At 47.4% G+C, this 16,059-nt stretch overlaps 1 protein-coding gene across 1 annotated transcript in view; it reads left to right on the top strand.

Annotated features, from left to right (window-relative positions):
• Window positions 1–4,172: 4,172 nt before the first annotated feature.
• Window positions 4,173–16,059, top strand: part of SORCS3 (sortilin related VPS10 domain containing receptor 3) — a 445,583-nt gene continuing 433,696 nt past the window's right edge. The window contains exon 1 of the mRNA XM_075611819.1: window positions 4,173–5,729. Coding sequence (XP_075467934.1) covers window positions 5,046–5,729 — 684 coding nt within the window. The 5' untranslated portion in view covers window positions 4,173–5,045. The remainder of the gene's footprint in view (window positions 5,730–16,059) is intronic.

The following is a 16,059-nucleotide window of genomic DNA, read 5'->3' on the forward strand; positions in this document are numbered from 1 at the left end:
CCCTGGCAGAGAAAGGGTTACACAGGTTAGTGAGATTGTGGCAGGCCCCACTGGCAGAGAAAGGGTTACACAGGTTAGTGAGATTGTGGCAGGCCCCACTGGCAGAGAAAGGGTTACACAGGATAGTGAGATTGTGGCAGGCCCCTCTGGCACAGAAAGGGTTACACAGGATAGTGAGATTGTGGCAGGCCCCACTGGCAGAGAAAAGGTTACACAGGTTAGTGAGATTGTGGCAGGCCCCTCTGGCAGAGAAAGGGTTACACAGGTTAGTGAGATTGTGGCAGGCCCCACTGGCAGAGAAAGGGTTACACAGGTTAGTGAGATTATGGCAGGCCCCTCTGGCACAGAAAGGGTTACACAGGTTAGTGAGATTGTGGCAGGCCCCTCTGGCACAGAAAGGGTTACACAGGTTAGTGAGATTGTGGCAGGCCCCCCTGGCAGAGAAAGGGTTACACAGGTTAGTGAGATTGTGGCAGGCCCCACTGGCAGAGAAAGGGTTACACAGGTTAGTGAGATTGTGGCAGGCCCCTCTGGCAGAGAAAGGGTTACACAGGCTAGTGAGATTGTGGCAGGCCCCACTGGCAGAGAAAGGGTTACACAGGATAGTGAGATTGTGGCAGGCCCCTCTGGCACAGAAAGGGTTACACAGGATAGTGAGATTGTGGCAGGCCCCACTGGCAGAGAAAAGGTTACACAGGTTAGTGAGATTGTGGCAGGCCCCTCTGGCAGAGAAAGGGTTACACAGGATAGTGAGATTGTGGCAGGCCCCCCTGGCAGAGAAAGGGTTACACAGGTTAGTGAGATTGTGGCAGGCCCCTCTGGCAGAGAAAGGGTTACACAGGATAGTGAGATTGTGGCAGGCCCCTCTGGCAGAGAAAGGGTTACACAGGTTAGTGAGATTGTGGCAGGCCCCTCTGGCAGAGAAAGGGTTACACAGGTTAGTGAGATTGTGGCAGGCCCCTCTGGCAGAGAAAGGGTTACACAGGATAGTGAGATTGTGGCAGGCCCCCCTGGCAGAGAAAGGGTTACACAGGTTAGTGAGATTGTGGCAGGCCCCTCTGGCAGAGAAAGGGTTACGTATTTTCTATCTCAGAATAAAGGTGTCTGCATCTTGATGGCGAGTTTCCTAATTAAGAAAGAAACGCCATGATGCCAGTGCGGAAAGCGTGCACAGCTTTCTTCCATGGGCACGAAACAGGCTGGGTGAAGACTATACAACATAACTTCTGGGTGAACACCCTCTGAAAAAGTGTCAGTGGTCAGTGCCTGGCAGTGATATACATCGCATCTCGTGTCTGCTGGGGCTCTGAAAATATGGAACCTGGAAATTCGCTTATCAGACAGATCGTTGTTATCTGGCAGCTTTTATCATTGCTATATCTCCATAGATATTTTAACCCAATTAGCAATATGTATCTGAGTTGCAATTAACCCTTTCAGTGCAGAAGGGTTTGCATTGCTGGACCCTTCACTTCAGAATGGGTAAAGTAGAAGCAGCCAGCCATGCAATACCTTCCTCTACCATCTTTTATCCTAATGTATGTTTAACAGCTTTTCAGATAAAGCCTAAAAGATTTGTAGCCGTAACGGTTCCTTAATTGATGTGTATAAAAGGGAAGTAAAAGTAAGGCTTTTGACCCTTCTTGAAACATAGCAGTAGCCACAAGGTCCCCCCCCACCCTCTCCCTCCAACCCCCCTCTCCCTCTTCACCCCACGCCCCTCACCATCCCAGCCCCCTCCCCACCCCCTCCCTCCTCTATCCCCCTCCTCTCTCTCCCTCCCCCTCCCTTCCCTCTCCATCCTCGCACCTCCCCTATCCCTCCTCACCCACTCTCCCTCCTCAACCCCCCCATCTCCCTCCTCAATCCCCCTCCTCTCCCTCCCTCCCTCCCCCTCCCTTCCCTCTCCGTCCTCGCACCCTCCCCTATCCCTCCTCACCCCTCCTCCTCTCTCCCTCCTCACCACACCCTCCCCTTTCCCTCTTCCCCCTTTCCTCTTCCTCCTCACCCCCATTCCCCTCTCTCCTCACCCTGCTCCCCTCTCCCACCTCACCCCCTTCCCTCTCTGTCCTCGCCTCCCTTTCCCTCTCCCTCCTCACCCACTCCCCTCTCCCTCCTCACCCCCCCTCTCCCTCCTCACCCCCCTCTCCCTCCTCACCCCCCCTCTCCCTCCTCACCCCCTATCCCTCGCCCTCCTCGACTCCTCTAGTCTCCCTCCCCCTTCTCACCCCCTCCCCTATCTCTCAACACCCCCTCTTCACATTCCTTCCCCTCTCCCTCCTCACCTCCTCCCCTCTCTTCCCCTCTCACTGCACCCCCTCCCCTCTCCCTACTCACTTCTCCTCCCCTCTCCTTCCTCACCACCCTCCTCCTCATCTCCCTCTTCTCTCCTTCTCACCCCTTCCCACCCCCTCCTCACCAGCCCCTTCCTTACCACCTCCCCTCTCCTTCCTCACCCCTTTCCCTCTCCCATCATCTGCCCTCCCCTCTTCCATCTCCCTTCTCACCCCCTCCCCTTTCCCTCCACCCCTTCCCTCTCCTTGCTCACCCCTCTCCCTCCTGACCCCGCCACCCCTCTCCGTCCTCACCCCTCCCCTATTGCTTCTTATCCCTTCCCTCCTTGCCCCATCCTCCTTCTCATTCCCCTCTCCTATCCCTCTTCACCCCTCCACTCTCCTTCCTAACCCCGTCCTGTCCATCCCCCCTACTCTTCACTGCCCTTCCCCTCTCCCTTGTCACCCTCCCTCCCCTCTCCCTCTGAACCCCCTTCCCCTCTCTCTTCACCCCCCTCACCCCTCCCTGCTCCCTCCTCACCCCCCTCTCCCTCTCCCTCTGAACCCCCTTCCCCTCTCTCTTCACCCCACCTCACCCCTCCCTGCTCCCTCCTCACCCGTTTCCCTCTCCCTCCTCACCCCCCTCACCCCCCTCTCCCGCCTCAGCCCCCTTCGTCTTCCTCGTCAATCACCTCCCCTCCCCTCTCCCTCCTTACCCCCTCCCTCTTTGTCCCCCTCCCCCTTCTCATTTCATCCCGCCCTGTCCTCTCCATCCCCACCCTACTCTACAATGCCCTTCCCCTCTCCCTCGACACCTTCCCTCCCCTCTCCCTCCTCAACCCTCCTTCCCCTCTCGCTTGTCACCCCCCTCCCCTATCCCTCCCCTATCCCTCCTCACCCCCCTCCCCTATCCCTCCTCACCCCCTTCATTCCCCTACTTTCTCCATCCTCACCCTCTCTCTTCACTACCCTTCCCCTCTCCTCCGCCCCCTCCCTTGTCCCTCCTCACCCCCTCCCCTATCCCTCCACACCCCCTCCCTTCCTCACCCCATCAACCCCCTCCCCTTTCTTTCCTCTCCCATCTCTCCCTCCTCACCTCGCCCCCTCTCACTCTGTATATATATATTTATACAGTATACATACTATAAATATATGTAAAATACTGCCTATGTACTGTATGTGTTTGTGAGGAGGGATAGGCTTCAGTCACAGATCACATTCCACATTCACTGTTTTTAAGTTATCCTTGCTTTATTCATTGTAACATCGCCGGAAGAAGGGATCAGTGTATCTCGAAAGCTCGCACAAATATAAGCATTTCGTTAGCCGCAGAACGTATCTTCTATTCATTTTTTCTTTTATATATATATAAAATTATTATTTAGCATACATTCACTGTGGTATTTTAGAACATCTTTGTATGATGTTGATACAAACGTTCATCTCGGGATGAAAATAGTTAAATGACAGTAATGAAAAGGTGATAAAAACGAGATTGGAAACTGTAAGGCTTCATTGTATCAGTGATTTATTATGTACTGCTTAATACTGTATAATACAACACACACTTTTGCAGCACAAATGAATATATAACATATATACCTTGAGCACAAACACACATTTTTACATGTCACCCTTTGAAGTTTTTATTCCACCTCTCCCCCTTCTCAATAAACCCCCTATTGGACCTTTCCATTAACCCCTTGGCACCCTCTGCCCAAGAAATCCTGCAGTTAAGCAAATTGAGGATGCATTTTCCAGATCAGTGTTTGATACATTCAAATACACTGCAATGTCACCTGGCAACCAAAGGGTTAATGACTACTTAATGGCGCCCTCCCTCCCCCCCCCCATCATGTATTGAAGAGATATCTTCTTGTTGAAAAATCGGAAAATAGAAAAGAAACAACCCTCCCATAAAGTGTCGCACCACTTAATGGTCCAGATCTTATTCAGCATCCAGGGAGGCAGACCAATGGGACAGACAGCAGGATAACCAACATATTCATCTATGGAGTCCTGGACAGCCCTACAGCTCAGAGCAATCCCTGCTCCCCTCTCTGAGCTGCTCCTCTCTCTGAGCTGCTCCTCTCTGGGTCTGGATTTGGCAGTTCCAGGGATCTCTTTATTCCTCTGCCATGCCTGCTGGAGGCTGGACCTGCTCCTGTGAGTCCTGCTCAGATAGTGATGACAGCAGTTCGGGAGATGCTTTGCACCTACATGAAACTGGCTAAGCTGAGAGGACCCTCTTCAGCTCGCACCAGCTGCTGCACACAGAGGATCGCACAGAGGAAGGATCACACTCAGGAAGGATCACACAGAGGATCACACTGCACTGTATCGGATTCAGAAAACACTCTCATTAAAGCAGCTGGCAGGATTTACACATTCACTGCTGGATTGCTTGGGGGTGTTGTGCCAATATCTGCTCTGCAGTTTCCTTTTTTCCCATATCAACCTGTGATCTGGTGGCTTGGGAATCTGGGGGTGCTACATTTCTTCCCCTAACCCCACGTCCTACACTAGGAGATGCAATTTGAAATGCAGTGAGTTTTTTTTTACACTGGGATCCACAGACTTGGATTCAGTTCAGCTCCTCCCCATGTGGGGGCTCACTTGATCATCACATCTTTGAACGTGAACAATTTCACTGAACCCCCCCTTTTTTATTCATAATAATAATAATAACAATAATAATAATACAAGAATCCACAAGCAGAATAGATCCGAGTGGCTGGGAGTTTGTGGGGAGAGTGCATCTGAAGGACCAGCATGGAGTGGACTAGTCGCTGCGCAGCCAGGATTATGGGCTTCTTCTGGATCTGTTTCCTTCTCTCCTCTTTCACCAGTGGGGAAATCACTTGCAGACATTGTCACGCCCGAGTTCAGATGCGGGATCGTGGATTAATGCGCCCACGAACTGGGATGGATCAGAGGAGGATTGTTACAGAAGTTCTGCAGAACTCAAGTGGGGAAGGAAATGCAAAAGATGATGAGGATGCTCTCGGATCTGGAGTTGTGAAGCTGGATCTTCTCAGTGGCCAGCAGCCAAGAGACACCAGGAAGGGGTCCAGTAGGCGAAAGATGACTTCACACCCCACTAATAGAGCAGGCACTGACAGAGGAGTCCACAAAACGTCTTATTTCGGACAAGGGGGGAGTGAACCCAGAGAAGACAGAGAGAAAGTGACCAGGATGAAAAGAGATCAGTCTGAAGTCAGAGGGCTTAGTGAGGAGATCATGCTGCCTTCTGACCCAAATCGTGAGGACCCCCTGACTAGTCACCAAATGGACGGACCGAAGGTCAAAAGGTCTGAAGCCAGAGGCTCCAGAGAAGGGAGATTAGCCAGAGCCACGGTGGAGGAGCTAAGATTGAGCACCACGAGCTTCCCCCTTACTGGAGATTCAGCTCATAACCAGGCCATGGTCCACTGGACAGGGGGACACAACAGCAGTGTGAGTATCCCCTCCTGTACTCGGTACTGTGTGTGAGGCTATGCTGTGTCTGCAAGTAACTTAACAGCAGTGTGAGTATCCCCTCCTGTACTCGGTACTGTGTGTGAGGCTATGCTGTGTCTGCAAGTAACTTAACAGCAGTGTGAGTATCCCCTCCTGTACTCGGTACTGTGTGTGAGGCTATGCTGTGTCTACAAGTAACTTAAGAGCAGTGTGAGTATCCCCTCCTGTACTCGGTACTGTGTGTGAGGCTATGCTGTGTCTACAAGTAACTTAAGAGCAGTGTGAGTATCCCCTCCTGTACTCGGTACTGTGTGTGAGGCTATGCTGTGTCTACAAGTAACTTAACAGCAGTGTGAGTATCCCCTCCTGTACTCGGTACTGTGTGTGAGGCTATGCTGTGTCTACAAGTAACTTAAGAGCAGTGTGAGTATCCCCTCCTGTACTCGGTACTGTGTGTGAGGCTATGCTGTGTCTACAAGTAACTTAACAGCAGTGTGAGTATCCCCTCCTGTACTCGGTACTGTGTGTGAGGCTATGCTGTGTCTACAAGTAACTTAAGAGCTGGGTGGCCCCTTGAATTTTTTTGTGTTGCTCCTAAAAGGAATAAGTCCTGGAGTTTAGCCAGGAGGAATTGGTCAAATAAACACGTGACATATGATGAGCTCTGCAGGGGAACTGTTATCTCACGTATAATTTTGGGACACGATAAAGTCCCCAAATGTTTATACAAACCATATTAAAAAAAAAAAACCACTTCATTTTGGGGACACTTCAAAGTTTCACTTGCTCTGTGAATGACACTCTGGGCTTCTATAAACTGGCCAGGTCTCACAGGTGTCTGTGGTCACACAGTTAGTGACTGGTGAGAATATAGTGTAGTAACCATGCTGCTGCCTCTGTGGAGGTCGCCCACATGCTGAAGTGAAGGAGTGGTGGAGGAGCATCATGTTAAATATAAACCAACAGAATGATTGGGTATCTCCCAGGTTGTGCTGTGGGAATGAAGGCACCTCAGTCATACAGAGTGACGAGTAACTCTTGGATAGTACATGTATTATGTAATAGGACATGAGGTACTTATGGTCAAAAGACATGACATTACACAGCTGAGAAATGTGCTCTGACTGCTGATTTGATACCCATTGGAAAGCAGCTATTGATTAATAGCTTGTTGTGCCTCTGCACAGAGTACTTCTTCCATCTCGCATGCAGTCCCTTGAAATGCATCACTGTCTGTAGGAAATTGTTGTGTGAGGAAACAGTCAATTGGATTTCCTGTGATTTTATTTGACACTGACAGTGTGCACAGGGCTCTGTAACACAAACACACAGGTGACGGAGGTTGTGTATGCAGGGTACATTGCTTAGCTGGTTGCACCAACAAGGAAAGGGTTAATCATAGCTCTAAGCAGCTGTAGATTGGGGCTGAAATGTTGTAGCCTAAAGCTGAACAGTACTCACAAACAATGCAGGGGTAAACGGATGGCAACATCCTGGGCTGAAGAGCTTACAGTCCAAGCTGTACAGCGAGGGAGACAGAGACAACAGGAGAAAGTATACTCCCAGTGTTTGTTCTATAGATAAAACATTTCTGGCTTCACTGGGAGCAAATGAGTTAAATACCTTTACAAGAGCAAAGCAAATGATAAAACAGGCTGATATATATATATATAATTTTTTTCGTATATGTTTATATACATATATATAAATATATATATTAAAAAAATATATTATATATATTTCTTTTATATATATATATATATATATATATATATATATATATATATATATATATATAAATAAAACCAATCTGACTGTGGGCTATGTAGTAGAAAATTGTTAGAAAAATATAGTTTTTGAGCTGTCGATTAGAATTTCTAGTATGTCTGAACAAGGGCACCGTATAGAGATTGGATGCATTGATATTTTTCTGGATGGTTTCAAGAGGTGGCGCCCTTGAAATCCTTTTCAAATACTGTAAGTGTTGCCAGTAACTGTACTGCTGATACAGAGCTGAGACATGGTAAAAACTATTCTACTCTATCAAACAGCGACTATAACTCCTACGAGCCAATTCATTAATCAATATGTTTCCATTTTGTTTTTAATCAAATATAAGGTCCTTTTGTTTGATACATTATGTTTATTTAACCCCTTCGCTACCCTTGAGATAGCTGGATAGCAGTGAATGGGTTACTTAAGCCAGGCTTTGTTTACAACATCTTTAATAATTGAAAAGAACTGACGAAGACAAAAAAATGCAAAAATGATTAGTTAATTCCCCAATTAATCTTATTACTTTGTAACTATATAATTAGCGTGTGCAACTCGAGCTGCATTTCTGCACTTTGTTCAACAGAAGGAGATATGCAGATTTAAATGACTATTTTAACAGTTTATATGGATGATCCTTAGCTGCAACCGTACATCAAAGAGTTTAACTGCGTTTGCATCTAGTAGCCAGGAGAGTGGGTATATGGCGCACTGAGATTGGGGGAGTTTGGAAGGAGTAAGATAACCCAAACATTATAATGAAGTGTAAAAAGATTTGTATGTACTGGGCTGTAAAGTTTCTCCCTTCTCTCTGCATTAACACAAACCTGAAGTGGAATAAACCTCTCTGGCTAATACTGTAGGTGTGTCAAGTATAAGACTATTTGAGAAATGTAAGGGATACCAATACTGGGACTGAATGGACTTTTTCACCACAGACCTGATGCTTGGAGATTAATATTAAACGTATCTATAATACCAGAATTCCCTAAGCACGGATAAGGAATATCCAAGCTCAAATGCATGTTGGCTGCAATTGACTTGAATGGCAGTAACTTTAGGATAGAGCCCTTATACCACTTATTGGTGCTTAGTGACTCTTCCCCTAAGTGTGAATGTGTCACGGTCAGTTCACCACTGTTGCCTTGCAGGAGTCAGCTTGCGTTTCATGAGAATAATTATAGGAGGAGTAGACAGATACAAATATGATAATATATTGCAGAGATGTCCAACTTCAAAGACAGAAATCAGTAAGAATCAGGGATTTTGGACCAATAAACAGCATTTAAATGGAAAAGGACTAGTGTATGAGACTGCATATGCTAAAAATAAGGGAGACTGACTCCAAAATCAGCGAGGTCAGCATGTCTGAGATTGGTTCCCCCAATGCTGAAACTCTCATGAATACTGTGTATATATATACATATATATATATATATGTGTTGTAAACTCATTTACAAAGGTTGCTGTGTGGACATGAAGGGGTTCCCCCTCTGGTCAATGATGACTTTTGTATTTCACTTGTTGTACTTAGTGATGAGTGAATATAGGTTTATTCCTTTGCTCCACTTTCACCCAATTCAAGGAAGCTTTCCATATAATGGACAAATAGATAATGACACATTGGAGATTTAGAGGGCCCGGCAGTATGGGTGGAAGTCTAAGATGATTCTTTGCAACTGGTGATGAGCGAAAGGTAGGCTTTTCTTTAGTGGAATATTCCTCTGCAGGAGATCTGATTTACACACTTCCCACAACATAGTCCCCTCATTGCTACATACATTGTACCAGCACCCTGTTGAATGTCATATTATAATTATGTTTATGCTGCTGAGCGTCCCATGCGGGGTCTTCACTATAGAAGTATACAAAAGGAAATGCTATTTTAAGCTCCCCATAAAAGGTACAAGTCGGTGTAATTTACACATCTTCCAAATGTACCCTGTACAATGATTCATTTGCGCTGTCAACCACTTTTATGTTTCATTCATTTGATTTCCCAGCATGTAAATGAGTAAAAGGTAATAATACGGACCTTGTTTCCGGCAGCAGGGAGCTCAAACACCTACTGCTGTGATGCTGATTTAAGCATTTTACTATTGAAAGGTAATAATCCATTTTTATGATAATTCCTTCTGGGTAGAATGTGACTTCCCCATCCCGTTAGAAAGCTAATCAATAAGAAGCTAGAATACAAACACATCTCACAGCAGACACCTGGCATAAATCTGAGCTGAGATCATTTGCATGAGATTGTGCTTTACAAAGTGTTAATTCAGATCTAGCCGTATTTGCTGTAACTGTCCTTCCCTGTTATACTAATCTGATATACTAACGTGTGACATGCTGCAGGTGTACTGCAGTTTAACATCTATTTTACTCAGTGGGTATGAATCAGTTGTAGGGAATGGAAGGGGGGTTCTGCTCTGTATTAAGATTAACCCCATCAGTGCCACCGGGTATTGACAGGGTTTACAGATTCGCTCTGCTTGTAATGTTTTAAAATGTTTATTGCAATGTTAATTTTATCCAACTATTTTTTTTACTCTAAGTGTCTAATTTTGCTGAGATTAAATCTGTTATTCAGAGAGGTTTATCCTGCCTCACACATAGAGGTATTTCTTGCAAAGAATAAAGGGAGATAAGGTACAGACCTGGGTGCATAATGTAATATATCCCACTATAATGTGCAATGTTGTCATCTCTGGCTGGAAAGACATAAACAGACAAAGCAGTTAGAAATCGTGGAGCACTGCAGGATTACTATGGCCAATGGGCAGGATTGTGTCCACCAGTATGAATGTTCCCAGACAACTGTGCATGTGTCAGAGTCTCATTAGCATCACAGCTCTGCATGTTCTACCAATTTCCAGTTGTATTGTATTGTATGTCTTTATTTATATAGCGCCATTAATGTACATAGCGCTTCACAGTAGTAATGCAGGTGGTAATCAAATAAATAACAGATAACATAAATAACAGATCATGGGAATAAGTGCTTTAGACATTAAGGAAGAGGAGTCCCTGCCCCGAGGAGCTTACAGTCTAAAGAAAGATAACGAATTACTCTCATGAATATTGCTAGTTCAATAACACACAGCAAAACGCGCTGGTTCAACACAGATTTGCACCTTGTTTTTAGGTTAAGGAGGGAACCTGCACTGTTTCCAAAAGGGGGTTTCTTTGGTTTTAGGAAGGGAAGTAAGAAGGAACAGGTGCTTTTTTTTTTTAGCTGGAAGTCGTTGAGAAATAAGCCCCAATGTAGTAATATGAGTGCATTGAAAGAAAACCTAATGAATAAAATCATTGCTATACCCAGTGATGCTGTGCATCAGGACTCCTGCAAAGTGCCTCATAATGCACATGTAACACGCATGTAACATGTGACACGGGACTCTTGGCGGAGAGACGTAAGATACCATAGACCTGGCAAAGGTAGAAAAAGAAATGGCCAATCAACATGCAAAATGTATGACATCTTATTAACATCAGTGCACTTGGCCGCGCCTACAGTGCCGTCGATGGCGACGGAGACACAACGGGTGACGTCACCCGTCGCCGTCGGCGAAAGTTATATTTCGCCGGGCGACGGCGTCGCGTAATTCCGGCAATTTGATTGGTTTAAGGGCCGTCATGTGACGCGACAGCCCTTGAAAAATCAAATTTTGCCGGCTACCAGTTTTGGCGACGGCGACGTCGCTCTGTCGCTTTGTCAGTGCACGCGGCGGCAATGCTTTTGTTTTCGGGCAATGTCGCGTTGCTGTCGCCGGCACTATAAGCACGGCCTATACTCGTTGTGTTATTCCACATACTCACTCCCCAGGTTGTAAAATGTTACAGAGGTAAAGCTGGGACTCAGAAGGTTAATACAGGGACAATGGGGCATATATTACTAGGTTGTGCTGAGACATTGGACAACATACAACCCATTCACTTTATGAGCCAGTATGATCTATTATGGCCCCAGGATGCATCTTATAGAATAGCATCACTTTGTAAATATGGCAATACATGTGCCATTATATTTCCCAGCATGCCATGCTTCTTGCCAACCTGATGAAATTTTTTTTCTTTTTCTACATTCTCAATGATTAGGAACTTTTAGCCCAGGGGTAAATGTTTCCTTACACAGACAACTTTTATTGTAATAATCATTTGGAGGAGAACTGTACTTGTTTCGTTCTGTTCACCAGTATACTTCTACGTAAAGTATATAACATATGTATTATAAAAAAATACTGTTCTTGTGCATATAAAATTATCCGGGGCTGAACATTTATAAACTCGGGGTGATAGGGGAGACACTGACAGCTCTGAATCCAGCTCCCTGGTGTTAAACCGGGGCAAAAAAACTGCTTCGGATTTGGTAAAGAAAGAAACCCCATTAGACATTATAGGTATTTGCAGCTGGGAGTCTTTCATAAACAACCACCATGGACTGCAGAAGAGAAATGCCTGAAGTGAACTTTGAAGGGCTCCAGGGACAACCATCACAAGCGGTGTCCGTCACTAAGCCACAGTTCAAGAACGCCCTTCAGTGCACATTTCTGTCACTGCAAGAGGTAAACCAATAGCAGAGAATATTATCAACCTTCCTTATCTCTGCAGAATTCTTGGGAGAGGAGTAAACTGCCTGTGTCCAGACGCACACTAGAGGGAGCGATGCCTCTTATAAAGCCTGACGGAAACAGATTTCCTATTGAAATGAATGATTATTGTACACAGCACGTTAGGAGATTTCTTTTTTACAGCTGCAAACCATCCAGTAAAATAAAATGCCTAACCCTCTCTGCCCTGATCATGTTGATGACTTTAGATACAGCTTTCTGACTAACAATGTCCTCTAACCACTTTCTGACTTAGGACTTTTTCTGTAAAGTGTAGACCAGGCCTGCACAACTCGTTAAATGAGAAGGGCCGAACTGCTCCAAGGAAAATAAATTTGGGCCGCACGGGGTAAAATCATCATTTCTCCTCCAGCACCTATCATCATCATCATCATCATCTCTCCTCCAGCACCTCTCATCATCATCATCCTCAGATATCTCCCCCAGCATCCCTCATCATCATCCTCATATCTCCACCAGCACCCTTCATTATCATCCTCATATCTCCCCCAGAACCCCTCACTATCAACCTTTGCGATACTCCCTATCTATCTCTCATACCCCCATCTCTCCCCCTCACCCACACACATAATACTCCCCCTCCACATCAAACACACAATAGCCCCCTGCACACCACACACATTCCACCCCTCCCTGCACCTCACATCATTCTCCCCCCCTGCACCTCACATCACTCCCCCCCCCCTGCAACTCACATCACTCCCCCCCGCAACTCACATCACTCTCCCCCCCCTGCAACTCACATCACTCACCCCCCCTGCAACTCACACCACTCCCCCCTGCAACTCACACCACTCTCCCCCCTCACAAGGAAAACAGAGTCGGCCCCACAGCCCATTTCAGCAGCCCCCCACAGCCATTTCCGCAGCCCCCCACAGCCCATATCAGCAGCCCCCCAGTTCATTTCAGCAGCCCCCCACAGCCCATATCAGCAGCCCCCAGCCCATTTCAGAAGCCCCCCCCAGCCCATTCCATCTCAGCAGCCCCCCCATATGTCAGCAGCCCCCCAGCCCATTCCATTTCAGCAACCCCCTCATGTGAGCAGCCCCCCCAGCCCATTCCATGTCAGCAGCCCCCCACCCCCCTCCCATGTCAGCAGCCCCCCTCCCATGTCAGCAGCCCCCACCCCCCTCCCATGTCAGCAGCCCCCCTCCCAAGGCAGCAGCCCCCCTCCCATGTTAGCAGCCCCTCACCCATGTCAGCAGCCCCCCTCCCATGTAAGCAGCCCCCCACCCCCCTCCCATATCAGCAGCCCCCACCCCCCTACCATGTCAGCAGCCCCCCTCCCATGTCAGCAGCCACCCACCCCCCTCCCATGTCAGCAGTCCCCCACCCATGGCAGCAGCCCCCCGGTCCATTCCATTTCAGCAGCCCCCCTCGCATGAATGAATAAATGAACTACCCCCCCCCCCATGCTTACCTGGTGATGGTGATGGTGGTGGCGGCGGCGGAAGGGAAGCGCGAGGGATGCGCGCTCTAGCAGCAGACCCGGAAGTTCCGAGTCGCGCTACACTGCTAGAGCGCGTCCCCGTGCTGGAGGAGGGAGTAGGGAGGAGGGAGGGAGGTAGGAAGGAGGAGGAAGGAGGGAGGGAGGTAGGAGGTTAAGGGAGAGCGTGCACAGACACTGCTGGAGCGGAGCGCGTCATTCTTTCCCTACCAGGGAAGGGGGGTGAAGAAGGGGGGGTTGAAGGGGGTTCGTCGCGGGCCGCACGGGGTGCCCCGGGCCGTATTGTTGTGCAGCCCTGGTGTAGATAGTGTCGGTCCAGGCTACCGCATCCCATTCAAGTCAGTGTCCACTAACCTCAGTCATATATCAACATAGAACCCCTGTACTAGGAAAGGGAGGTCTCTGTGAAATACAAAACAATGTGGGATTCACCAAACATCAGCATCATTAAGTATGATAGATAGACAGACAGATAGATAGACAGATAGATTAGGTATGGATAGATAGATTACATATGATGATTGATAGATAGATAATTAATATCACAGTATAATTATAGATTATTATCAGATTATAATGATAGATAAATTACGTATGATGATTGATAATTATTATCACAGTATAATGATAGATTAAGTTTGATGATAAATAGATAATTATATTCAAGAGTATGATGATTCTCTAAAAGACAAAAATTCCCAATGCTACTGTACATCCAATATGCCAAAAATTACAAAAGTCAAATACCTAGCTGTTTGTCTTCTCATAAGTAAGGGTCATTTAGTTAAACTCTTTGGCCCATGCATTATAAGCCTACAGCCACGTCACGGCATGACCACTCTGCAGCCACGTCACGGCATGACCACTCTGCAGCAACATCACGGCATGACCACTCTGCAGCAACATCACGGCATGACCACTCTGCAGCAACATCACGGCATGACCACTCTGCAGCAACATCACAGCATGACCACTCTGCAGCAACATCACGGCATGACCACTCTGCAGCAACATCACGGCATGACCACTCTGCAGCCTCGTCATTACATGACCACTCTTCAGCCTCGCCACGACATGACCAATCTGCAGCCACGTCACGACCTCTCTGCAGCCACGTCACGGCATGACCACTCGGCAGCCTCGTCACGGCATGACCACTCTGCAGCCTCGTCACGGCATGACCATTCTGCAGCCTCGTCACGGCATGACCATTCTGCAGCCACGTCACAGCATGACCACTCTGCAGCCTCATCACAGCATGACCACTTTGCATCCATGTCATGGCATGACCACTCTGCAGGTCCTAACACTGAGTATCCTCATGTACCTCTGTGATGAACAGAGATAATGTTAGGATTTGCAATGGGGACATGCCTTGGCAGGGCTGTATACATTTGGTCAGACCCGATAGCAATCCTTTTGACACAAATGTATATGATATGGTGTGGTGGGTGTTGGGGTTAGAGCTTGCATGGATTGTGTGTGTAACCCTCCCTGCCAGGCATCTAGGGAGATTACATTGGTATGTTATGTATGGCTGCTCCACATGGGTTACCTTCACCCAGGGGCTGGATTCAGGCGGCTGGGCAATGAGGTAGCATGGTTATAGAGTAATGGACGCCAGGAACTTTTGTCATACACAGTTATCATTCACGTCCCCAGGCACCGGGACCGCACACCGCACACCGCACTTTACACAACGTTGTACTGTCTCTTTATTTCTTTGTCGTTATCAATGATTTATGCACGTCCATGAATTCCCACTCTTTACACTCAGAGGGAGGTATATCTCTTAGTTGCATAACTGTTCAGAGACCTGTGCCCTCCTTATTCTTCTATTCAGGATATCCCTCTGTATTATCCCTGTAATGCTAGTCCCATTGGGCTCCTAGCGGGTCCTGTACAAGTGACCCTAATACCTTTTGTCGGTGTGGGAACTGCCACTTCCCTGCAGCCGGAGAGGACTGTTCATGCAGATCCGCGGTTAGAGCCAATCCACTGGCACCCAAGAGTCCTTGTTACTGAGGCTGTCTGTGACATGCTGTTGCATACTTCAAAGCTTATATCGGACTCCCTTAATCTTCTTATGGGATCCTGCTGATAGGGTACTGTCCCTATCTACAACATAATAAACAGGGGGACAAACAAGAAAATGAATGGCGGTGCACAGTGCACAAAACACCGGACTTGGACTACAAGTGCTTGATGCAAAAACTTAATTGGCTCATAAAAAAGATGTTAATAAAGATTTAGCATCAAGCACTTGCAGTCCATGTCTGGTGCTTTGTGTGCTGTGCACCGGCATTAACTTTCTCGTTTCCTTTCCTCCATGTGGCTGGAGGACGCCTTCGGATTCATCAAACAGCAGGGACTGGGCGAGTACTTTCTCTACTTCATATGTCATACCAATTCGTGCATTTTTTCATTCTACCTCATCATACCATCGGAGGAGGGAACCGTACATAGACCCTCACGAGGA

Source organism: Ascaphus truei, chromosome 8 (genome assembly GCF_040206685.1).
Source record: "Ascaphus truei isolate aAscTru1 chromosome 8, aAscTru1.hap1, whole genome shotgun sequence".
Lineage (NCBI taxonomy): Eukaryota > Metazoa > Chordata > Amphibia > Anura > Ascaphidae > Ascaphus > Ascaphus truei.